This window comes from Solanum pennellii, chromosome 4, assembly GCF_001406875.1.
Source record: "Solanum pennellii chromosome 4, SPENNV200".
NCBI lineage: Eukaryota > Viridiplantae > Streptophyta > Magnoliopsida > Solanales > Solanaceae > Solanum > Solanum pennellii.
In genome coordinates, this window is record NC_028640.1 from 7,039,471 (window position 1) to 7,067,346 (window position 27,876).

Here is a 27,876-nt window from a genome sequence, read left to right on the forward strand (position 1 = left end):
TTTTACCATAGTCGTAACATGATTTTTGTTTAGTTGACAGTTTCAATATTTGGTTTAAATTAACAATTTTACGCTACCTTGATTTTAACTAACTCGTAATATCATTTTGCTTGTTTTGAACTATCATCTTAGTATTATACAGATATATGACACTATCTTTTTCTTTTTAATTGCACATATAAGTTTGACATTACATATAAAAACAGATCTAACAATTTCTATCTTAGTGTTATTTTGTATATCGTATTATTAAATAAATGTATACATATACAATTTATTTGAATAAAAATTTGTTTTAAAACTCACTATTTTGATTCTTACGTGTATATATGCACTGTTTTGTATACAAATTAATGCAACTACTATATTTCATGCATATAAGGTTTTATTTGTATAAGAACTTATTTTTTATCTAACATTTTTTCATGTTGAGTATATATATACAAATTGGATTTACGAATTTATATAACAAAGTAATATATTGTTCAAATTATTCATTGTATATTGTATATAATCACACTTATTGTGTAGAATAATTACTTTAAACAATTTGTTACACTTCACTGACACTATCTATTCATTTGTATTCTTTTAGTATATACCGTTTGTTTACAAAAAATTTTTTATTATAGGTCAACACACACATTTTGCATGTAATTGTAAAGAAATGTACAACATATAACAAAATTACAACGTAATTTAAGTCATATAAGTATACAAAAACCAAGAATGCAATTAAGTCATAAGTTGCAATATAGACGCATAGAGTTTCAATTCAATTTCATGAAAAAAAAAATTCAACCTTAAACATCTTGTGGCTTAATCCTACATGAATGTCAATTGTGACCTGTCATTCCACAAGTGCTACATGTATTTTTCCCCTTAATCCTCGATAACTCTCTTGCTTTTTTTTTTGCGAGGCTTTTTGCCTGCCCGGAGGTCGTTTAAATTTTTGAGGTAATACTTCATCAGCAAGTACGCTATCCGGAATCAGCCATGCTTTTACATCCGGTAAAGGATGTATAGCATATTATAGGTCTTCAACATAGTCTTTGGTTTGTATAAATCAGAGCAATATTCATCTGGTGGAAGACTCTTCCACTTCAATACGGCCCAAGCATGCTCACAAGGTATTTCCTCGTACTGAAATCTTCCACAGGTGCAAGTTTTTTCCTTAAGACAAACTACAAAATATCTTCCATCATCATTAACATTGTACACATATTCCGTTGATGGTACAACTTGCTCATTTATAAATACAATAAAAAAATCAATGCATACTAATATATATATATAATATACAATAAAATATTTACACATTACTAATTATACAATTATTCTTAAATTTACCGTCATTCTTGTGCTCATTGCTTCATTGTCTGCTAGTATGACATGATATTTTCCAATCAATGGTGTAAATGTGCAGGTTGCCTCCTTCTTGTAGTCATGATTTCATCTTCCAAATAATAGTCTTGCCTCTTCGAGAAATTCCAAAATAGGCAATTCTCTCGCTGAAACAAGTGCAACATTTATACTCTCAGCAATATTTGATGTCATGTGCTATCTTCTATGTACTTTTGCATAACACAGAGCCCATTTTTCATATCCAGCTAACTCCAAATACTCTTTCACTCTTATATCTTCCTTTTCTACAGTATCCATTAACATATCAAATTCATTCTTCGTGCAAGCTTTTGCCATTGAGAATACACCAGATAACTTCTCATGAGATTTTCTAAACTTTTTCTGAACATTATTTCATAAGTGCCACATACACGCATAGTGTGGTACATTAGTGTATACATTTGTATCAGCCTTTATAATGCCCTCATTTCTATCAGACACAATACACATGTTACTCCTCTCACCGTATGCTTCTTTAAGCTGCTCAAAAAACCAAGTCCACGCAACATCGTTCTCTGAGTCAATAATACCATACGCAAGTGAAAATATATGTCCTACAATAATATCAATATACAATTTATTTTTAATGACGAAATCATATATTTAACCGTACATATACAAAGATTCATGTATATACATATACATTAGTTTATATATATACATGTGTCATCTGTCGTGCTTGCTGCAACAAATGTCCCATTATATGGACCTTTCAGATGACTACCATCCACAACGACTACTGCTCTACAATGCATGAATCTTTGTATAAATGTATTAAATGCAATAAATAGATACAAGAACTCATTATTTATACTTTTTTTCATACGTATATGAGACCCCGGGTAAGTGATATCCATCATATACAAATATGCAGGTAACTTTGCATATGATCCAGCTGGTGTACGCCTCAAAGATTTCAACGCTTTCTCCCTGGCCCTCCAAGCCAACATATAGTTAACATCAACTCCAAGATCAACCTTAACATCTTTTTTTATATCAGCTAGTGTATATTTACGCTTATGATCTATCAATTTAGGTTTCACAATCCCTCCAATCAAATTGCTAGTTACATGTCGTTGCGAATAAACTCTATCTTTTAAAGGACATGTATGCTTTCTGTTGAATGCTCGAATTCTGAACATTCCAGATTTGTTGATATTAGAGGCCTTCATTAACCATTCACATCCCTTAGAATAACATTCCAGAGTATAACTGCATGATATTTTTCATCACATTTAATCAATTTATATAGTATACAAATTTATTTTACACTATGCAATAAAAACCTTTATACATTTTAAAAGACGATATTTGTAAGGCATACTACCTGATTGAATTTGACCTAGCAGTTTTATACTGAAACCTCTCTTCAATCGCATATCTTTCCATGACTGCTTTCAAAATTGATCTGTTCTTGTATACTTGATCAACCTCAACATGCTTGTTAGATTCATCTGAAATCACCCCAGTTGTATCAATCGATACAAATGCAACATTTGTTTTCTCCAATTCAACAAAAATCATACCATGAGAATCATTTTCTGAAACAGTTGGCAACACCCCTATCTCTCCATATGATAGACATTGACACTGCGAAATCTGTCTATCACATGAATCCAAAATAGTTATACAAATCGAAAACTTGTTAAAATCAATGTTGGCCTTTTTAAGCATTACGTACACCCTGACACCCATGTCATGTGTATAACCATTCGTTTATTGTTTTCTTCAACCTTGTACTATATCTTCAAAATCTTATTATTCATATCAACACCAATCTGTGTGGCAATAATAGTATAAATTTCAAGAACCGTTGATTGTTCCTTAAAAACTATTCCTTCTATAGTATAATCAATGTACCTATTTGTATCGTCCCATTTTCCAGAATGCATAACCAAAATAGCCAATGATGCCATTATCTGTAGAATTTCAAACAAAATTTTATTTCAAATCATTCGCAGAAATCATATATACAATTAATACAACATTTCTATACAATAAGATTAATAAATAATGACAAACTTATGTTTACACTGATCTTCTTTCTAATATACTAATACCAATTCAAAAAAAGTATATAATTGTATCCTATGGATTTTCATCTTAAAAAATTTATATAAATTTCAACATATACATTACTTGAGTATTTGTATATGCAAAATTAGAAATCACAGAACGTATACTACACAACTATATCACAGGTAATGCAAATAGATACAAAACTAAAATTTCATACTTATATACAATTAAATAACACGACCTTTGTATACAAAAAAACTTAATATACAACTGCAAATTGAAATTACTGCTACAACATACTTCCGTTTACGATAAACATTGAAACCAGTTTTCAAAAGAAAAACACTCCAAAAAAAAATTATATACACTTACGTTATGGACATATACAATTCTCAACACATTAAGGAACACACATATATCCAAATTTGTAAATTCAATAGAACATTGTATAATTATTGCAATAATAAACATGAATTTTCATCCAATGAACCATTACCTGTATTTGAATATACAGAAAAACAAAAAAGTAGATGAACTGCTGCTTCGTCAAAGCGCAGAAACAAGTTTATCTTGTCTTTCAATTGCTGTATACTTCTTATTTTTTGAAAAAAAAATGAATTTGAACGTTTACCTTAAATTATGGCATTATCTAAATTTATTGTTAGCTTATTTAACGCTTCAGTTACAAACCACTTTTTCTAAAAGAAAATTGTATAAATAAAAAACAAAAGAAACGTTATATACAAACACTAAACTATACTCATAGAATGTAATTAGATAAACTATACCCATATAATGTTATTTAATCAATTAAGTTTGTCATATATGAAATTTTCCCAAAAAAGAATACTATTGAGCTTCTTTCACAAAATTAAGAAGAAAAGCTCATGCAAGGCATTTACGTACCTTATCACAATGAATAGTAAGTAGTGGTGAATCCAAAATATAAACAAGGGTATTGTTATAGATACGAAGATACGAATGCAGTTACAATCAACAACATACTCAATATAATCTCACAAATATAAGTCAAAAGAGGATAGGATATAAATAAACCCTACTTCTACCTTTATGGAGTAGAGATGTTGTCTCCGAAAGAGGAAAGTTCCATTAAGTAACTAAAATTACAAAATAACAAACGCTAGAATGGCTTTTGAAATATGTATAGGAGACATTTGCCCTCTTACCACCAAATTCCAACACCAAAAAATAGAGAGCAATATCATATTCAAATCACCAAGGATTTTTTGACACTACCCATCAAGCCATCAGATTGTCAAAGGCAATGCCAGCTATGCTCTAATCTTCTAGCAATGCAAGAGGAGTATATGACATAACAAGGTAGACGGTGCTAAATTCGTGCAAACTGCAACGTATACAGCTTTGTCCTTCAGACTCCTTTATGTAAAAGCTAAAATCTCCATTACAATAGGTTCCTGAGAAGGAAACCCCAGGGAAGTTCTCCAAGAAAGGTGAGGCATCTACATTAGGTTCACCGAACAATAACTTTCCACGACCATAGCAAGCGATCATCATACCACCAAAAACATACTTCTTATGTATACCTATGCTTCCATTTCTTTTAGAATGATCATCAGTTAGGTGGTTTAGATTCTGCTTCAGAAGCTTAATGTCGTTTGAAACATTGTTGCAAGAAGCATACGCCAAATCAGGATTTGCATGGTAAAACTGGAAGGAGTCGAAATCACTGATACCATCACCATGGACATAGAGATACTCGTCATCACCTCTCCAAATTCATACAATTAGTTACAGAAGTAGAGAGAGAGAGAGGACGAGGAAAGGCATAAATAGTTGTAACGACAACAGTTTCAACTATGACAACAGTATGCCCAGTGTGATCCCACAAGTGGGGTTTGGGTAGGAAAAGGTGTATGCAAACCTTACCCTACCTTGTGTGAGAGAGAGAGTTTATTTCTGATAGACCATCGGTTCAATAAAAGCATTTTCAAAAACAGATTCAACAACTACATCTAGAAAAGAGAAGTACCAGCAGTAAAAATAATAAAGATATCCAAACATTAGTAATAAAATTGAAAATGTTTTTCCATGTTTGCAAAAACAAACTCAGTTGAGGACTCCCTATTCTCTCCATGAACAATGGAAACTTCCTAGAGAATAATCCTTCTATCTGCATGCTTTTACACATCAAACACCTCAGGATAAAATTCATGCATACATATCCAAACATCGTAGAACATTCAAAGTCTTGAGTAAAACCCAACAAAAAAGATAAATTTTGTACAGATTCTCTTTGATGAAGATTATTCCTCCACGACAATACTGGTAGGGATTACAATTCCAATCGATTACAATTCTTGGTTGAAGAACTGTGAAGAAGTTGGGTAGAATGAAAAGTTATACAAATAGAAATAATAAATTGATGAATGTACAAAAGAAAAAAATTACCTAGAATTGAATTGAATGAGAATTAATTTTAAAATTTTAAAATTTAAATTTAATTTGTTGTAAAGATTTGTGAGGATTGAGGGGTTTATGGTGGTTGAGAGAGACAATTAGGAAAAAGTGGAAGAAAGAAATTGAGTGCAAGTTTGTATAAAATGGTAATTGAAATTCACCCGTCCAGTACAAATAAAAAGAAGTGAGACCCATTATAATCATTTTTTAAAAAATAACCTTTTTATATAATTAATTTGAACTATAGTCATATAACATAATTAAGTAGTAAATGTTAGCTTAGTTATATAATTATCCCTTACTTTTAAATTAGACCTATGTGTAGTATTTTGTTGAAAACATTATTAGCACTAAGTTATTAACGTGTTGTAGTGATACCATTCAGGAAAATTTACAATAGGTAAATTTTCTTAGGAAAAACTACAACACTAGGTCAATGTGAAATTAAGAGTAAGTACGTAATAGAGGTATTGAATACGAGATATATAGTGATCAGACTCACGAACTTGGAAGATTATGTGTATATACTATTTACAACAACTTTCTATGTGAAAGTTAGAGAGAATTATTAGCATATAAAAACCCTTAAATGGGATCTATACTTTGAATCTGACATAAAAACAACGATATGACATGCATATAATTTCCTAAATCTATCACTAAATCTTTTTTCCAATGAGGCAATTACCTCGATAGCAGTAATGGATGAAACACTAACGATTGACATAGCTATGAGAAATCGAACTAGACCTAGTTATGCTAAAGTCAAAATAGAGATGGACAAACGTGATTTATCACAAAACAATTCAACGATGACCAAAGAAGGATATTTGTTGCTTGAACAAATAGACAAAATAAAGGAGACGTGCCAAGCAAAAGAAACAAGAAGGAAGAGAAATTACTACTATTCAAGCATCATCAAGACAATCAAAGAGAACAATTGTCAAATATAAATACAGTGATTAGTATTTTAAGAATCTGACTCTACATTCTCATTCTATAAAAGAAGAATATATATACATGAGATTGAATCTCCTACTCCTAAAATTGTTCCTAAAAAATATTCTGAATATCTTATTTTTATAGTATATCATATAATATCTCATAGAATATTTTTCACAAAATAAGATACACAATTTAAAGTTACTTATATTTACACAGATCTTTGCTCAATACCCCCTCAAGTTGGTACGTAAAGATTTTGAATGCCCAACTTGCAAAGAAGGTAGTCAAACTAATGCTTTCTTAAGGCTTTTGTAAAAATATCAGCGAGCTGCACTTTAGAGGAAACATATGTTGGATGAATTGTTATCTCATCTCGGAGAAAATGACAATGTATTTCTATATATTTCGTCCTTTCATTAAATATTGTACTCTTTGCTATATGTAGTGTTGATTGACTATCACAATATAGTTTTTATTGGAGTAGGATGTGTCACCCCTAGACTGGAAAAAATTCTCTTTAGCCACTTTAATTCAAGATGAACATGTGTTTCCTCTCCACTCTACCATTTTTTGTGGGGTTTTGACACAAGAACTTTGAAAACAATTCTTTGTTCTAGAAAATATTTTTTCATGCAAGTAAATTTCATCCCATTATCATTTCGAATAATTTTAACTTCATTATTATATTGTCTTTCCATGATGGCAAGCTGAATATTCAACATCATGTGTGACACCTCCTTATTAATTAACAAAAATATTCATACTGCATGGAATAGTCATCTACAATTGTCCAAAAAAAATAAAGCACCACTTGAACATAGATTTATGTATGGACCCCATAAATCACAATGAACGAGTTCAGAAGCTTTATTTTCACTTAAGAAAAACCTATCTCTAGTATGTTTATCTCTTTGACGTTACACTACAAGCTTTATTCATCATCTTCCTATCGTTAGTGAATAACATTGGAAACTAACTTGATAACCTTTAAAGAAGGATGTACTTGTGCGAAAGATCGAATGAGTATGTCCTATTCTTTATTGTCATAGTTTGTGGTACCATCTGAAACTAATAGAGTCCATTTCTTTGTTCACCCTCAATAATTAGCATCCTCGAAGTGCGGCCCTACATAATACACAAACTTTTAGTGAATTGAACAATACAATCGACATCACTATCAATTCTGATACGAAAATTAAATTGCGTTTTAAACGAGGCACAGAGATAACATTTTCAAGCTTCAAGTTCTCGCTAAGTTTTACAGATCCCTCTTGTGTAGCTATTTTTTGTTGTGCATATGGAAAGTACACACATCCAATCACTTCATGCACTTCAAGTTTGCATTCATATGGTTTGATGCCCCAATGTCAATTATCCATGAGATTTTGTCCTGTTTACTTGTCATCCTCTCACCCATAGAGCATACCATCCAATACCATAAAGAATTACGCACTTTTTCTTTCTCCCGTCGCTTTTTTAACTGTGATCCTATGTTACACACTTGCATCCTTCACACGTATGCGTACTTGTTCATAATTTGCTAGTTCGTCCCGTATTTTCTTCATTCTTCCATAGTATCTTATAACTTTCATACTTACAATCTGCCAAATTAGATTTCAATTATTGAATATCCTCAGTCCATTGGCAACTAAAACCAGTTCCGTAATTTCTTCCCAGAGATTTTTTTTACATTCTATGTGATATGATTGAAAGCAAAGTTGGTTCGGTAGTATTTTGAATCCATGATACTATCATGGATTAAAAGGTTCACCAGTCCTCCAACACAGACGACCCTTCTACCGGTTCCGTGATTGTTCCGTCAATAAATTCATATTTCCTTCAAGCACCTAATGAGGTACGCATTGCACGATCTCATTCTTCATGATTTTCTCCCCGCGATTGTACTTGTGTAATCAAGTTTTCTGGGTTGTTGTTTGAAGTCAAATGATAAGGTGAGATTTTCTATAAGTTTTGGTCGTGGGTCGCCCACGTGGACCAACCCGACCCAACCCAATCTGTTTTAATATCTTATCCAATTAATTAGGATAAATCCTTTAAAGGATAAGACTACACAGTTACAATGTAAATGTTCAACTTCTCTTTAAAAGACTCCTAGTGGGAGCAATTTTAGTGAGACGTGAGAAGTGGAACATCAAATGTGAAAAGAGAGAAAATTGTGAAACAAAATCAAGAATCAAGTGTTCAGTCTAGAAACAAAAGTATCGAGTTTCTAAGACAGATTCATCAACACACAAAAACAGACTTCTAGTTTGTGAACAAAATCTTTGTTTCCTAGTGATTCAAAGATGGACTTGAGCACCAACCTGTCAAAGAAGCAGATTAACGACTTTCACTTTGAATTACAAGGTACACATCTTGTTCTTAATTCCTCTTAATATTCTGACAATGATATCAGAGTCATTGTTATTAATCTCATTATGCGTTACTTTCTTGGTTATTCACTATGTTTTAAGAAAATAAATTAAGTATATTTCTTTTAAAAATCAGTGAATAGAAAGAAGAAGAAAAAGAATTGGAAAAAAATTTTAAGCTTTTATTTGATGTTTAATTATGGATTAATAATATGGAAAATAGGATTCAGAATCCTATTTGGTTGTGAATCATGAAAGAGAAAGGATTACTTGTCCTACTATGAAAATAACTCGGCAATTTTTTTTAAAAAAAAACTGCTTCTGTTTGATAGCAATTTGAAAATTGGTTGGAAGATATTTTTGGTCGAAACTTATCCAATCATAATTCGGCGGTGCATATCTTTCCGAAAAAATATTATAATAGAGAAACAGAACTAAAATGAGTTAGATACGAATTGTTGAAAATTTTGATTGTTTTTTTATAGTTTTTCGAAAAACTGCATCTGTCTGGAGCAATTTGGAAATTTTTTGTGCAATTTATACATGTCTGCTCGTTTTAAGCTTTCCGAAAATATATTATAATAGAGAAACAGACTTAAAACAAGTAAGATATGAATTTTTTAAGTTGGACTAAAAAAAACTTTTTTTTAAAAAAAAATTGGATTGAGATTAGAGTCCTATTCAGGATCATTTTTATATGTGTCCTCTTTAGGATTTTATTGGTCTTGTGTATTCATTTACTCCTAATGTTTCTTAAACAGTTGCTTGCCTTTTATGAGAAATTTGTAACATATGTTGTCACATTAAATGGATTAACCATATTTCTTTTTGTTCCAATTTCAGATATGGCTGAAAAGGAACATGCTCAAATTACTCCAAGTGGGAGTTCTCAAAGTAGAGCAAAAGGACGAGGTCAATGAGCAATCCGCCGTAAGATGTGTTTTCGAGGGCGAAAAGTCGTACAGATTGGTGTCCCAAAAAAGACACAAAGTATGTTAAGGAGTGAAAGGACCATTCGAAGAAAAAAAGAAATATATCTAAGAGAGTTTAAGTTTTTGAAGATGGATCTCCTTGGTTATTTAATAGGATTCCTCCAGATCTTTGTCAAAATTTTGAAAAGCTTAATGAAAGTGAACAAGTTTCAGAGAGTAAAAAGGGTATAATGTTTTGAATAATTCCTTGCCAGAATACTGGAAGAATGAACTTAATGAAGTTAGAATTGAAATTGGGGATACTAAAAAATTATGAAAGTACTATGTAATAATAGGAGTTAAGTGGGTAAAACTTCACCCACAATGTATCCAATACTTCCTTTTTTATCAATTTAAATATTTTTTTATTAAACTTTAAAGTGAACATCTTTAATTGTGCTTTGATATGATTTTTTAAGTTTTATTCTCTTTTATTTTGGATGAGTGAATGATTATTCTATTGCACAATATTATATGGTGTTTAATAATAAGACATGCAAATTTGTGATTATAGTCTAAAATACATTAGCGTACACATTAAGAAGTTAATTTCAAATATTGGTTAAATGTTTAATTTATAAATGATGAATGGATACTTAAGTATCTTTTCGATTTTACATTTAAATATGAAACCTTTATGAGAATTGATTTGCTTGAATGTGTATGTCACATGCATACTTATTAAAATTCTTGCCTAATTATATGCCAATAAAAGTCATAACATGCTACAATAGGTCACATAGGACAATATTAAATGAAATAGTTGGCAAAAGAAGGCATTTAGGTTCTTTCACTAAAATTGAAATGTCAACTTATGATAATTGTCTTGCTGGAAAGATTACGCATAAATCATTTGAGAGGCTAAGAGAGCTAAATTCCCACTTCAATTAATATTTGTCGTCCAATAAATGTAAAAGCAAGGTGTGATGCTCATACTTCATTAAAGAACTTGAGTGCTTTAAAAGATATATGAATGAAGTTGAACCTCTGTACGAAATGTTGAACTCAGAAGATCAGATAATGTTGTCAAACATACTTGATAATTCAATAGATCAAGAAATGATTCTAGACCAAATGAGAGTTATGAATCACAACCACTGTACGAAATGTTGAATTCAGAAGATCAGATAATGTTGTCAAACATACTTGATAGTTCAATGGATCAAGAAATGATTCATCAATCAAGTGGGAGTTATGAATCCCAACCTCTGTACGAAATGTTGAATTCAAAAGAACAGATAATGTTGTCAAACATACTTGATAATTCAATGGATCAAGAAATGATTTCTGGGCCAAGTGAGAGTTATGAATCCCAACCTTTGTACGAAATATTAAATTTAGAAGATCAGATAATGTTGTCAAACATACTTGATAATTCAATGAATCAAGAAATGGTTCCTGGTCCAAGTGAGATTTATGAATCCCAAAATCCTATAGAGGAATTTGAACTTCAAATATATGTTCTCTTGGTATCTCCTACGAAATTTGATGAACATAATTCTGTAACAAAGCCTTTATCAAGCCCTAAAAGGGATGAATGGTTAAACCGATGAAAGAAGAATTAGAGTCTATGAAAACCAACAAAGTATGGACTCTAGTTGACCTTCCAAAGGAACGTTAAGCTACTGGGAATAAATGAATTATTAAAGTTAAATGTAAACCGGATAGGTCAATAGAAAGACATGTCTCGAGTTCCTTATTCTAGTGCAGTCGGGAGTTCGATGTATTTTATGATGTGTGCTCGCCCAGACATTTGTTATGCCGTGAGTCTAGTTAGCAGATATCAATCCAATATTAAAAAAAATCACTGGAAAGCAGTAAAGAGAATATTCTGATATCTGATGAGAACTGCAAATCATACACTGAGTTATAGTGGATCTGATCTATTCATAAAAGGTTATACAGAAGATGATTTGGCTGGTGACTGAGATGATAAGAAATCAAACATCGGATTTTGCTTTGTTACTAAATGGTGGTACTATTTCATGAAAAAGTAAGAAGCAAACTTCACAGTACTTTCAACCATGGAACCTGAATTTGTGGCATGTCTATATGCATTACAAAAAGTTGTTTGATCAAAGAGATTCTTTGAACATTTGAGTATTACAAAGAATTCTAAGGGTCCAATGTTTCTACATTATGATAGTCAAGCAACTATCGTGCACAAAAAGGATCTTAAGTATCACAGAAGAACCAATCTCATTGACATCAAGTATAGCTTTGTGAGAGACGTAGTGGCAAGTGGAGAAATAACTTTACTATACATTCATACACATGAAATGATAGTTGATTTTTTTCAGGAAGGTCATCTTTTAAGACTTGTTTGAAAAATATGTTAAGGCTCTAGGTTTACGTAGAGTATGATGATATTTCAGTATTATAAACTGACTTGATTGTTATGATATTATCTTTTATATACAATTATTGAATTTATGTTCAAATGTAGTATGCATGTAGTAATATGTAAGATATATAATGGGTCGAACAAGTCGCGAGATTGACTCTCTCACACGAGCAATCGCCTCTTACGTCGGGAACATGAGGGGATAAATTTCACCACCATTTTATGACTTGTTTTTTGATTCAGACAAAAGTTTCTCCAAGAAATGAGCTTAAAGATCACTGAAGAGAGAAACTAGGGTTAAACATCTCGATGTTTAGACCAAGGTTTGTACGGTGTTGAATAATCAATAGAATGAGACACATACACCAATTTAAGGCGTAAACATCGTAGCATGTGTTTCATACCACGTGTGTCTAGCGATCAATGGGTCAATGAAAGAATATTCCCTGCTTTTCTATTGTGTGAGACCCAAAAAAGTTAAAATAACTTTTCAATGAAATACCCTTTGACCTTTAGCTATTTCTTGAAGTTTCAATTGGTGTTGCTACTTTAGTATGTTACTAATAGCCATGAATTATTCAGCCATGCAGTACATGTCTAGAAAAGCAGTGTATATGGAACACATAGATTCGAGTAGAAAGGTAAGACGATTAAATGAACAATTTAACTTGTATACATAAGTCGGCTATTCATTCAAGTGTTATTGTGTGTATAAAGTTAAACATGAACTCGAGTTCACCTCTTTAAGAGGTTGGGGGATCGAATAAGTAACTACTGAAGTAGTGAATGACGTCTGGGGTATTGTGAGTAATAGTGTCCTTTAAAAGTAGTGAACTCTTTCCACATGTGATTGAATTCATACATTAGGCTTGTAAAACCTTAAAGATAAGTTCTTCGTGCTCACATAGGTCGCACAAACTATTTGTCGTATCAATTGTGTGTCTGATTGATATAATTTTGACTTGGGTCTTGTCCACCATGTGTGAAGTGGAAGATGTAAGTCTTGGGTCGTGGGTCGCCCTTGTGGACTCATCCAATTAATTAATTAGGATAAATCATTTAAAGGATAAGACTGAACAGTTACAATGTAAATGTTCAACTCCTCTTTAAAAGACTCCTAGTAGGAGCAGTTTTAGTGAGACGTGAGACGTGAGAAGTGGAACGTTAAACATGAAAAGAGAGGAAAACCTGTGAAATAGAAAATCAAAAATCAAGCGTTCAGTCTAGAAACAAAAGTATTGAGTTTCTCAAATAGATTCATCAACACACAAAAACAGACTTCTAGTTTGTGAACAAAATCTTTGTTTTCTAGTGATTCAAAGATGGACTTGAATCAAGCGTTCAGTCTAGAAACAAAAGTATTGAGTTTCTCAAACAGATTCATCAACACACAAAAACAGACTTCTAGTTTGTGAACAAAATCTTTGTTTTCTAGTGATTCAAAGATGGACTTGAACACCAACCTATCAAAGAAGCAAATTGATGACTTCCGCTGTGAATTACAAGGTACACACCTTGTTGTTGAATCCTCTTAATATTCCGACATTTTCTTTTTGGTTGGTTCATTTCTTAGTGATTCTTCATCCCCTACCATGGCTCCGATATCATATAAAAACAATTATTAGTGTTTTAAGAATCTGACTCTACATTCTCATTTCAGAAAAAAAGAATATATATACATGAGATTGAATCTCCTACTTCTAAAATCGTTCCTACAGATATTCTGAGAATATCGTATTCTTATAATATATCATAGAATATTTTGTCACAAAATTAGATACACAATCTAAAGTTACTATATTTACATGTATCTTTGCTTAGTATCAAAAACACTAAATATCTATGAGGACCTTAAACTAGGTTGGCAAACACCCAAAACATGTTTACTAGACAGATAAATATGCATATAAGGTACCAATTTTACATGACGGGATTTATAGAATCATTTGAAGATAGTCAACAACTAGAGGAGCTTAGAAGGAAGTTGGGATGAAGTATGGTTAGGCAGACATAGATTGTAAAATTTGAAATTTTATTGATGAAATCGTGGAATATGAAATAGTAAGGGATGAAGAGAAAATGATAAATTTTAAACTGCAAAATCAAGTATTAGGCATTGAAGTGATGATAGTACTAGTGTATGCTAAATGTACACAAAGTGAAAGATTGCAATGGAATTTAATGTCTAAATAATAGCAATCTAGCATGGCTGGTAGGAGAAGACTTTGATGTTATCAGTACTAATGAGGAAGGAGAAGGCCAGTAACAGAGGTGGATGGTTAGAGATTTTAATCATTGTCTTAATGTGTGTAATCTGGTAGATGATTCTCAAACTAATAGTAATAAGTGAGTGCAAGTATAAAACCCATCTAAGTGTGTTTTTGACTCTTTCCCTATTAATAACTAAATTAACAGAACAAAAACAATAGTAAAATAATGTAGAATTGCTTGTGAAGTATGTACACGAGACATTTGCCCTCTACCACCAAATTCCAACACCAAAAAGTACAGAGCAATATCCTATTCAAACCAGCAAAAACACTTTTGCCATTACCCACCAGTTCACCAAATTGTCAAAAGACGATACCAATTAAATCTCTAAAATTGTGGCAATGTAGGGGGAGTATATGACATAACCAGGTAGACGGTGCTGAATTCGTGCAAACTGCAACGTGTAGAGCTATGTTCTTTAGACCCGTTTTCGTATAAGCTAAAATTTCCATGTGCAATTTCTCCATTACAATAGGTTCCTGAGAAGGTAATCCCAGGGAAGTTCTCCAGGAAAGGTGAGGCATCTACATTAGGTTCACCAAAAAATAGCTTGCCACGACCATAGCAAGCAAACATCATACCACCAAAAACATACTTCTTCTGCACACCATAGCTTCCATTGCTATTAGAATGATCATCAGTTACGTGGTTTAGATCCTGCTTCAGAAGTTTCATCTTGTTTGAAACATTCTGGCAAGAAGCACGCGCCAAATCAGAATTTGCATGGTAAAACTGGAAGGAGTCGTAACTTTTGATACCATCACCATGGACATAGAGATACTCGTAATCACCTCTGCAAATTCGTATAATTAGTTACAGAAGTAAAGAGAGAGAGGAAGAGGAAAGGCATAAATGGTTGTAAAGACAGCAGTTTCAACTACGACAACAATATGCTCACCGGTATCCCACCACAAAGGTTTTCGTAGGAATGGGGTGTGTACACAAACCTTAGCCTACCTTGTGGGAGAGAGAAAGATTGTTTCCGATAGACCCTCCGCTTAGTAAAAGCATTTTCAGATGGAAAAAAAAATCGACAAATACAAGTAGAAAAGAGAAGTACTGACAGTAAAATTAATAAAATAGCTCAAGTAAAAGAAACAACAGTAGTTATACAATGAAAATGTTTTTCAATTTTATGGACAATCAAGCTCAATGGTGCATTAATTACCTTAAAACCATTTGGAATTCATGCATAAATACCCAGTTCGCGTCCACATGCCGAGAAGTGCATTTCCTCATCTTTGTAACTCCAACATAGAGAGTTCGAGAATGGGTATGATCTCCCAACTGATGAAATCAAACCATAGAAAAGAAAGAAGAAATCAAAGAGGAGTGAATTATGTTCATGTGTTTCAAACACACACATGAAGGAAGATGTATACTAGAAGGGAAGTTTCATCAATAAGACAGCATCTAAATTCTAAATAGGTAACGATTTTGTAAAAGACATCTTCAACTCACAAGAAACCTTGACTTTCAAATTACGCTCTATATAGCAGATTATTAAACCATTAAGAATTTAAAAAAATAACATGGTTTAACAAAAGTGGTTTTATTACTGTTTCTTATGATGCTATACCTTGTGTAACTGTACATGCGACAAAGATCAATCGTGAAAATTCTTCTATGAAGTCTTTTATAACCTTAATTTGAAATGGCCAGTTTTTTTTCTGAGTTACCAATAGAATTTGAAAATCAGTCAGCCAGCATGATCAACTCTAATCATCCAAATATGTCCAATCTTCTGTAATGCACCACGTTAAACCCATTGTATGTCCTTCCCTCTAAGTGAGGCAAGAGCAATAGAGTTCTGACATTTGACAAGTCCACACATTACTGAACTTAAAAGGATTCATTATGATGGAAGGAATCAAAGGAAGAAGACAACGAGACTAGTTACACCACAAAATCTTGCAAGTATTTTTGGTAGTTGTCTTTCTTATCAAATCAGCTGTAATTACTTCCTTCAGAAACTAGCTACTTGAACTTTGGAGCTTAAACATTAGAACCAATTTACTTCAGAAGAGGTACTACCTTACCTCATTATAAATCGGATCTAAAATAGTCTGACCATCCATATTAAAATCAATTTCATCTGTTGTCGCCATGAGCCGAGTAGAATTGTCATCAGACACTGCCTTAACATAAACAGCTTTGTATTTAGGCCCAATCGGTGAAACGCCAGTGGATAACATTACATGAAACTGAGTTTCCCCAACACCTGTTTATAGGGTCCCAGAAAATGATTTTTTCAATAAATTCCCTGGAAATATGATATGCTAAATTACCTACATTTACGAAAATATTAAGTAGAAGACAAGAAATCTAACCATACTGATATATTTACTGATATAAGTGCAAAAGAAGCACGACATAACTTGAACAAATACAGAAAATTTTCAAAAATATTAAGGTCATGAACCTAAAAGATCAAGCACAAAGTTCACAGAGAATGAAAGTTCATTAAGTAGAAACCACATCAGATAGCACTTACCGAAGTTATTCAGACAAATACGGGTCAAATGCACTACACAACGCTCAAGCTATATAGTTAGTGGTTTATGTTGACGATTGACATGATTGGCGGTGTTTTATCGGCACTCTGCTCCAATTATGTGTATTTATTTAGTGGTTTATGTTGACGATATCGTTATTACCAGCAATGATCAAGATTTTGTTAAGGATGTTGATTCAAAGCTAGACATAACAGAACTTTTGTTGTAGGCTCTAGGAGAAAGCTATGACTTGTGGGGTTTTTGTTATCTGTAAAGATGACCTAGAAAAGCCTTTGTGCTACATATATAATATTGTTATCTTTCTCAAAAAAAGAAAGAAAAGAAAAAAGATCAATTGATTATGTTCTCTTCCTTCCTATCTCAGTATCTCTGTTTCTATTTAACTATAAAGTTGAGGAATAGAACCAGCTAATAATTGAGTTGTACTCAAATTGGTAAGTTCATATTATTCCACAAGGAAGTCGACAGACTTTGGATTTTCATCGATGTTAGTTGATCAAAAATTGAGTTTGTGAAATTTTTCAAGAACAAAATTTGGGGAGTTTAGACAACTTCATAACTTAGTTGATATTGAAGATGTGCGCCAAAGATTAATCACGCCCCCCTATATCAGACTAGCAAGTTTCTCTCCAACCCAAATGCCTAATAAAACTGTGCTCTTGTTATTGAACAACAGAATCATGATTTGAAACCGGAAAGTTCCAGTCAAGAAGAAGTACATACCAGGAGGCTTGCCTGTATCCCTTGAAAACAAAAGAGCAACAGCAGCTGAACTGGACACTCTGCTATTATAAAAACTAATTGCTGCTCCATTTTGGTATACAAACTTAGAACCCGCGTCACCCACAATGGCAGTCTCACTGGAAAAAGCATAATCTACAAACACGAAATGGGGCACTGAACATATAATTTTTTTCTCACAGAATGAAGTAAGAAGAAAAATCAGCATTCACAAAAGTATGGGAACAATGAAGTTTTGCATAAATGAGAACTATGAAGCTCACTCACCCAACTTTGCAAGGACCGGTTTGATGTCAATGTCCTCGTCCTAGAACAACATTCAAATGATTTTCGTTACATTTTAAGTAAGAAAAAGAAGGCTGTTCCTAGATATTGAAAAGCATAACTTCAAGTGTCCCTCAAAGTTAATTCAGCTTTTCAAACACAATTAATTAACTAAAAGCATGTTCCCGCTAACAGCATAAACTGCTTTTCCACAGGGGGGCAAGAATAACAAAATGAAAGGTCTTAAGAGACTTAATACTTACAGAAAATAATAAAATTCCCATTGGTGATGATCCAGAACGCGAAAACGAGCGTTCTCTGATACTGCGAACGAAATTCTCAGTCATGAGTCCCTGAAGTTTGTTCTCCACGAGTTAGTGTAGCCCATTTTAAATCAAGTAAGCACAAATTTCCTACTAGATATAAACAATTCATATCCTTCAAAGTTCCAAGTAGGAACTTCATAAAATCGAAATGAAAATAAAGTTAAAAAGTGGAAGTTCAGATTCCTCTCAATAAAGCAGACATATTTGTAAAATGTTAGGGGTTGTATTGGAGAACAGGATTACCCGAGTTTTTTTTAATGGGATTAAATCAACTGTTAATCCTGGCAAGAAACCAACAGTCACTAAAACACCCTCGTCCTCATTAAGAAGATCCTCATGAGCCTTGTTGTCTTCCCATGTGTCCCACTGAACCTGGAAAAACATCATTTTCTCCACTTCAATTCTTGTTGGTTGAATTCAGAATGCATCCCAAGAAGATTCTAGTCTATAACCACTAGAGTTACCTCTTCAAACTCATTAGTGTTAGCGTCTTGCCCAAAAATTCCACAGGATATCGAAGTGATTATTGGAATTTCGCTACTGAATCTATCACTAATCTGCAGAACAATATATCCACCATAAGCAGCACATATAGCTTATTCCAATGTGTGACAATTCATACTTCGAAAGGATGATTTTTTTAGTATCTCTAGTTTAACAAAGTATATCATTTCAGTTTCAAAAACAAAACAGGACGCTCTTCATTCTGATTGTTTCGTGTATTTTTTAACTTTGAAATCTTCATACTGATCACCTCAATATATTAATTAGTTCGCGTACGTAGCTATAGACTTGCTTGTGCCTAAAAAAGATGTTTTCTATGAATCACACGATATCAATGCTAAAAAACTAGGTAAAATGTTCATTAGATTATTCACTATAGATACAATACTCTAACAAACTTAAATAGCGCTGTCAGTCACTATGTAACTACTTGAAATTAAAAGGTCTTAAGTTGAAAAATTACCAACACTTCTACAATTAACATAATAATAGGGCTAAACTGATCTTTGACTACACTTCACTTTCCTAATCTTTTGCACGTCAGCTCATACTCAACCCATTAGGTATCTAATTTGTTTCAGAAGAGCTATTAAGATAAGATTTCAAGTAATTACGCTGAATTAAACGCGGGTCCAAGTTGATATTTGAACAATTTAAATATTGTTTAGAACAAAACTGAGATCCTAAATTATTCTTTTATATAATAGGGTAATACACTCTCGATCTCAATTTATATGACACTATTTTTAATTTTGTACAACAACAACTATGCCTCAGTCTCAAACAAGTTGGTGTTGGCTATATGAATCCTCATTGACCACATTACCCCATTCTATCATAATATTATCCTAAACAATTTTCATAACTTTTAAAAGTTCAAGGTTATTCAAATTTACACTTCACTGTGAATTTTTTCCTTTCAAACAAACATTTCAGCCATTTACTTTGCAACATTTTATCTTATTACATGATACAAATCTCAAATTATAATCTTAAAACTCTGAATTAGAAAGTATTCAGAATCATAAGAAAATGAGAAGGAGACTTGTTTTAGACAACTTAAAATAAAAAGTAAGACGTTAATTTGAATTTGTTTTGAACATATTGATGCAGACCATTTAACAAACATATTCATTGAGTATGCCACAATTTCTAGTACACATAAATGCCAAATAAAGAGAGAAAGAGAGAGAGAAGATCACATACGAGACACTGAGCTTCCTCCAAGTCAAAAGAAGGACCAATGGAAGCAATTACAAACTGGGGCCGGATCGGCCTAGCTAAAACCTTGTCAACAGCCTCATCTACAGCACCCTACACCAAAAAATCATTTTAAACCCAATAAACTCTTGTAATAAGCTAAACAAGATACTACCATTGTCCCAAAATAGTTCTTTTGAGAAGTTCTCAACAAACTACAGTAACTTTTAACAAATATTGTATTCTTCTCATCTTGTGTTGACTATCAAAGTTCGAATTCTGAAAATATATATATCTCCTCCAGTCCCAAAAAGAATGGCAAGGTTTGGAATACAAAGGTCAATTCATCTTATTTTTTGTGTGTATTCAATCACTCATTTCTTCAATTTTTCAAAATAATTCTTCTAAAAATACTGTCTTTCTTTCTTAAATCAGAACAGAGAGAGTAATTTTTATAATTAGTACTCCATATGTGCCCAATTTATTTGATAATCTTTTCTTCTTTCTTTTGCAATAATATGTCTCAAAGAGGAATGACATCATTCTATTCTTATAATATTATAACTTAAAGCTTTCATTTTGCCTTTAGAGGCGTCTCAATTTTATGTGACACTTTATTTTTTAGTCCACAAGTTTCAAAAGTTTTCTTCCTTTCCTCTTAAGCTCCATGTCCCGTCAAAGACTGCCATAAAAGATGGTGAGGAGGGTGTAATTCTTATAATTAATAGTCCTTTTGTCCCAATGAATAAAGCACATTGTTCTTGTTAGTCTGTCTTATGAAGAATATGCAGTTAAAATTCTCATTTCCGCCCTTCAATAAAATAAAATATATGTAAGTTGCTTTAAACCACAAGTTTCAAAATTTCATCTTCCTTTCTAGTGCTTCGTATTGAGCATAGAAACCCATAGCACCTACTATTTGGGTGCACAACGGATAACACAATAGCTCGCAAATCACATAGTTTAGTCAAAAGCTCGATTGAAAAGGCATTGACAAGGGAATTGATCTCTCGAGTCTCGCTCCTGACTATGTATCATCTCATCGAATTACAACAGAAAATTCAAAGTTAGATTATTTAAAAATATAAAAAAGATATCGAAAAACTAAAAAGGAAAATGTGTTGCATAAATTAGGGCTTTTAACAAGTTTCATACTTAGATCAACAAAATGATTAAGCCAAAGGAAACAAAAAAAATTAGAATGAAGCTTATACCTGAAGACAAGGATGGCAGGAAAGAGCAGATGTAAGATTTGGAATTGTAAGAAGGCGATTAATGATGAGATTCCAACTACGGCTCACACATGCTGCTGATGCACATGATTCTGCTGTTAACCGAGACAGAATGTTGTGCAGAAGGTCTTCTCCGATTAAATCAATCGCCGCCGTCGCCGTCGCCGCCTCTGCCGCTGCTGCGGTCTCCGTCTCCATCGCCGTCAATTTCTGCCTTTGTTTGGCCGCCATTTTTCAAAAGCTGAAACACACTTGAACTTCCTTTTTATTATTATTTTTTTGAAAAACTGATATTGCTAGAGTGGCCCTTGAACTTTGGGTTTTATTATATTTCGATCTCATTTTTTGAAATTTTATATATATTTTGATTTATGTGATATATTGTGACTTTATGTAATTAAAATTTATGAGAGATTTTTAAATATCACGTAAACTAGAAAAATATATAAATTTTAAAAAATAAATAAATTTAAAGTAATACAATCTTAATTTATTAGTTGAGGTGTTATTTGGTTGGTAGTTTATATTAGAATGTTAAATTGACAAATGGGGCATGGGCTATATCAATAATATCGTTGTTTAATTTCTTACAATTATGATCCAAACTTTTACATGCTCATTTTATTATTATATTTTTTTATTTTTTCTACCATTTAAAAAAATATCAAAAATTTTCAATTTTACTCTCATCATCCTTTTTTCAAGATACATTAATTCAAAAATCTCATATCATGATTTTCTTTCTTTTTTTTTCTTAGTCACAAATTTCCTATTTCAAGCCATAAATCTCTCTAAGTTACCAATATTAATTCACTTTTGAATTTCAAATCTTTTCTCTTTATCATTATTTATTTCAAGATTTTTAAGGGTAGATTTCTTTCCATCACTTCAGTTGTCATTTTTTTAAAAAGTTTTTTCATTTTAAAAAATTATTAAATTTGCTACTCCCAGTCTCTTTACCGGAAAAGGGGTGGAAAATATTGCTAAGGCAGAGATGGTGCTCTTGATACACTTCATTCCATTGATTCGATCTTTCAATATTAGGCTTACCCAATTAGTCCAAGAAGGATACATCTTCGTTGCTTTCCGTTGATTAGATTGTTGACAATTTTTTATCTTTTTGGTTGTTTATATCATGCATAATGTATCTTGTTCAAATATTAATTTTGATACACAACCTTAATTAGTATTGATACTTTATACAAAAGTTCTACCAAATATATCATTGTTCATTTATAAGCCTTCTACAAATTTCTGATACTTTGTTCATAAGTTTATCTATTCATTTGTAACTTTTTTTTATTAAATTTTCTTTTGTTGAAAATCAAATTGTGGTTATAAAACTTAAATAACAATGTATTAAAATATTGAGATTAAGCGGATCAAATTAGGCTCAACAACATTTTTAAGTCCAACCTTTGAGCCCAAAGTAAAAACTCTACTCAATTTTATTTTAACTCATTTTAATATTTCTAATTTCAAGTCAATCCACAACACCCCTAAATTTAACTATAACACTAAAATTATATTCGCCCGAAGTCACGTGCCATTAACACTCACCAATACTTAACCATAAGGTTGTAAGTTGAATTAGGTATAAGTGATTTAGATAATGTAATCATATTATTTGACTGGTGAATAGTGTGTTATCATTAAAGGAAAAATTAGTAAACTAGTCAAAATAAATAACATATTTAGTAAAAATATCCATACTTTATAAATATTAGCAATAATGTCAAAAATGTCATTATTTTAAAAAATTTATGTGTCCCAATTTTCTTCCTATTTTATCTCTCTTTTTCAATTAATTCTATATATCCTTTTTAAAAAAAAAAAAATCATTCTCTCTCATATTTATCTTTTCAAATTGTTAATTCTCTCTCCCATTTAATTTTTTTTCTCTCTCATGGTTATCTTTTCTGATTTTCCTCCAACATTCAAGTTGCAAATATTTTTTTGCCATATATTTTTGTTGTTTTTTTAATCCAAAATTGAATCAACAAGAATCCCTTTGATTAAGGTATCTCTAATCTTTATCCTATTTTCAGATTTCTTTTCTAATTTTATTTTTGTTTAAATCTTAAAAAAATGTTGTTTGTATTTCTCAATTTCCGTTATGATTTACTCTCCAATGGCTGAATTCAAGAGGCTTACTAGAGGTATTCAACTTAATCAACCAATTTCTGATGATTTTTCATCCTTTAATTTATTTATTACTTAACAAATTGTGTATAATGTATAATCCACTGCTAAAATGAGGGAAGAACATTTACAAGACTCATTAGTGTGCAAAACCTTCCTCAAATTCAGAACGCAAATGTAGAATCTTTGTCTACTCGTGAGGATCTTGAAAAAGACGACGAAGATCGGATAGTTGTCGAACAATTTTCTATTAGTTTGTTTTGTATTTATAGTTCTTTTTTAGAATTTGGTATGCTTTCTTAATTTGTATTCAAATCACTATGTATACTATCAATATTTGTATTTATTAAAAATTTCATGTTGCATGGTTTATGAATCTTGTATTTGTCCCTAATTTGTATTCATCCAAATGTATGTCAACTAGTTATGTATTTTATTTATAAGAAGAACAACTTTCTATTAGTTTATTTGTATTCGAATACAAATACAAATAATAGACATATTGGAATAAATACGACTTAGAAAAGGAAACAAGATTTTGAAAAGAAAAATAAATACACAGTGAAAAATATATACGAATACAAATGTATTTCTTAAATAGCTACATTTTATTTGACATACATATTGGAATGAATACAAACTAATAAAGGTATGTCAACTGAATTTGACATTTTTTTCTAATTTGTATTTATTCTAAAGGTATGTCAACTAGTTATGTATTTTATTTAAGAATGAGTACACCAAATATTCAATTATTTCTTTTCAATTTTATATTTCATTCACTTTTTCATCATACTAATTTTTTGTATTTTATATATTATTATACAAAATTCTAAATAAAAACTAGAATAAATAGAAATACAAATAAAATACATATTGAAATGAATACATACAAGATTTTTGAAGAAAAAAATAACTATATAGGGAAAAAATATATGAAAATACAAATATATTTCTTAAATGACTATATAGATAAATTCGGCATACCTATTGGAATGAATACAAACTAATAAAAAACTATAATAAATATAAATAGAATATATTGTGGAATGAATATAATTTTAAAAAGGTAAAAATTCTGAAGAAAAAAAAAACAAAATTTAAATTTTATTTGAAAATGTAACTGATGAGAAAATTAAGGATAAGGATGCTTGCCTTTTTTTGAAATATTTCCCCCCTTAATTTTCTCTTTTTTGTTATTAAATAATTATATTATTTAAATAAAAATAAATAATAAAAACATAAATAAGATACATAACAAACTAAAATGACATTTTTACTAAATATTGAAATTGTTGCTAATGAATCCTCTTAAATGCTAAAATATTGACATTTTGAAAAATTTCTCTAAATTAAATGGTAGATTAGTGGTCTTTGAGTGCCAATAAAGAAATATATACTTACCATTTTACTTAGATTTAAGTATGAAAATATTACAAAATCTTTGACTTTACTTGTGCATTAATATAGATGGAGAATTGTAAATGTCCTTTTTTTAAGATGAAAGTATCGAGTCAACTTGTGTACACCTGATTGATTCAATTCATGGAATATCTACTACTTCCTAGTAGTCAAAAATGTTTTCCATAAAGGAAGTGAGGATGCTCTTTGATGGTAATTGTATGCTTGATCTTTGATTGTCTAGATCTAAGACAAAGTAGCATTAAGTTACATTCTAGATGTTTGTTCTAGGTATTATAATAATGTTGTTCGAGTCAATTGTGCATATCTTGATTATTGCACCAGTTAATACATGTTATCTCTTGTCAATATAATACGAGATAACTTTATCCACCAAGCAATGATAGATGTATAGTAAGGCTACTCAAAGCTTAAACACCCATCATATTATTACCCAAACACTAATTTTTATATTGGAAACCAGTAATAACATACAAAATCAGAAGTGAAGTGAAGATGGACTAAGCTAAGTATCATTAATTAAGAAAATGTATAATGTATTACACAGTGTATGATTAATTAAATTAGACCTAGTTAGGACTAGTATTTTGCAGAGAAAATTAATATAATAACTTATTAACATGTTGCAAAAAGATGATCTAATGAGCACAGAAAAACAATCATATGCATATGGACAAGTCAAAAGGGCAGATCCTAGATGTGTGGGACTTCTTGTTGTGATATAGTAGACATACTCACGGGTATGAATTCGAGTCGTGGAATAAACTATTGATATTTGTGTCAAGATAAGACTGCTTACGCTAGACATCTAGACAAGATAAGTTGGTCAGTGAGTTTCGAATACGAGAAGGTTGCACAAGAAAAAAAGGCAGTGAACATGTTCAAGGACATAAATGTCATGCCAGTAAAAATTGGCAAATGAGTATATGCAATGTACACAAAAAGGCATTTCCACAAATCTATACAAGGAATTCATGTTCATTTCATTTATTCTGAATCATGATGTACAACTCTAAGAACTCTCACAATTGAGACTAAATATGTTTAATGAACCACAATATAAGGTAAAAGTTACTGACTTTGATGACGATAACGTAAGCTTTCATTGGCGACAGAATGATAGTAGGCACGAAGCAATCTTTTACGGAACCTTCCAAGATTCAACTTAACATTCTGTCGATCAAGGTAGATCTTTTTCGTGAACTCCCATCCTCGATCATTCACGCTGTTAGGGTCAGTCAGGACGGGATCATTCTTGTCATATTCATCATACAATGAACTCTCTTTCGGAAGAATTTTGTATCCAATGTACTTGAGGCCCAGTTTCACTGCTGGTTCTCCGTAATAAGTACCTGCTGCCCAATCTGTTCCGAGTGGAATGATTTGGATGAAAACAGAACCAGGCCTCATGAAGAGGAAATGTGTCATCGCAGCACCATGAACTCCTATCATAACATCACTTGAATTAAGGACTCGGTAGATACTTGCGAGCTCTGTTGTTCGTTGTGGCCTCAAAACTTCCACATGAAATCCAACATCTTCGATTAGTTTAACCAAAGAATCTTCGTTCACTATAGCTCTTGAATCATTTCTAGCTATTATAACCACTTTAGGTTTCTTCATATCCTGTTTTTCTTCCATCTTTGTTTCGGATGAGGGTAACGAAATATGTTTTTCCATGTTCATTCGAGCTTCACGTTCCTCATCTTGGATCAAACTTCTAATCCGAGGCCAATAAGCTCGGTCTAGAAGGTCTCTAAAGTCTCTAATGGTCTTATCATTTCCCATCAATGAAGAATTAACCGTTAGCTCATCATGGATTCTTAAACCAACTATGGCTTCAGGGAAGCAATGTGTCCTCTTATCTCCGCTAAAATCTATAATAGGATACTCAGTGAGGTGAGACAGGACGTTCTCGTACTTCATAATCCACCATGCATGGTACTCAAGGATTACAAACACAACCTTCTTGTTGAACTGCTGAGACGTGATGTAAAGGGGCAAAAGTCCGTCATTAAACTCGTGGTAAAGATTACCGGTGTAACCTCCAGTAGAGAAAAACACAGCCGGCACATCATGTTTAACATCACACTTTTGATGAACCCTGGAATGCTCTCCCTTCACAACAAGGTCTAACTCATCTATGGTGTCCATCACATTTTTTTCCCATTTCCGAGTATATGGCCTAATCTTCTCATGCCGAAGCACCTCACCATTCTCATGACCATTGTTTCTGTAGAGGGTAATTCTAGAGGAAGCAGAATCTGTCCTAACATCCCCTTTCATCACGCATACATCGGAGCGGATACTGCTTCTTTCACAGCAAATTGACCCTGCAATTCATCCAAAGGATCTATCAAACACAACCATGTTGACATATTTCACTGTCATACTAAAACCAAAAACCTTAACAAGCAAAAGACTATAATACCAACACAAGAAACTTCAGCCCCTAATACAAACATTTATGGCATAATACATACGCAGACACTCAAATTTGGCCTTAATTGGCAAGTAAGTACTCCAACTTTGAGATGTGCACATCTAGGCAATAGGTGCCTCAACTTGGTCTCAAGTGGCAACTGAATACTCTAACTCGTTGGTGTCTAGATTTGCATACTCAAAGTCGGAGTGTTTGGTTGTGAATAGTGACCAAGTTAAAGTGTCTATCCATATATTATTCCACAACCATCACATGATCATAATTACAAGATAAAAATCCAAAAATAGAGTTCATCCCCCACCCCACCCACCCACCCCCCCC

At 32.0% G+C, this 27,876-nt stretch overlaps 2 protein-coding genes and 1 long non-coding RNA gene across 3 annotated transcripts in view; 1 reads left to right on the top strand and 2 right to left on the bottom strand.

Annotated features, from left to right (window-relative positions):
• Positions 1-7,929: 7,929 nt before the first annotated feature.
• Positions 7,930-10,325, top strand: LOC107017366. Its single transcript, XR_001456487.2, has 2 exons — positions 7,930-9,174; positions 10,023-10,325. It is a non-coding gene; the product is annotated as an uncharacterized LOC107017366 (long non-coding RNA).
• A 4,528-nt stretch (positions 10,326-14,853) lies between these two features.
• LOC107016212 (F-box/LRR-repeat protein At5g63520-like) lies at positions 14,854-21,800 on the bottom strand. Its single transcript, XM_015216705.2, has 10 exons — positions 21,531-21,800; positions 20,323-20,430; positions 19,077-19,169; positions 18,856-18,984; positions 18,550-18,639; positions 18,290-18,329; positions 18,005-18,157; positions 16,805-16,986; positions 15,934-16,052; positions 14,854-15,558 (listed from the first exon to the last, which is right to left on the bottom strand). The coding sequence occupies exons 1-10, from the start codon at positions 21,777-21,779 to the stop codon at positions 15,093-15,095; spliced, it is 1,629 nt and encodes a 542-aa protein (XP_015072191.1). The 5' UTR covers positions 21,780-21,800; the 3' UTR covers positions 14,854-15,092.
• A 4,202-nt stretch (positions 21,801-26,002) lies between these two features.
• LOC107015865 (alpha-1,3-arabinosyltransferase XAT3-like) overlaps positions 26,003-27,876 on the bottom strand; it is a 3,762-nt gene continuing 1,888 nt past the window's right edge. Inside the window, exon 3 of the mRNA XM_015216284.2 lies at positions 26,003-27,445. Within this exon, the coding sequence (XP_015071770.1) occupies positions 26,184-27,445 (1,262 nt within the window). The 3' untranslated portion in view covers positions 26,003-26,183. The remainder of the gene's footprint in view (positions 27,446-27,876) is intronic.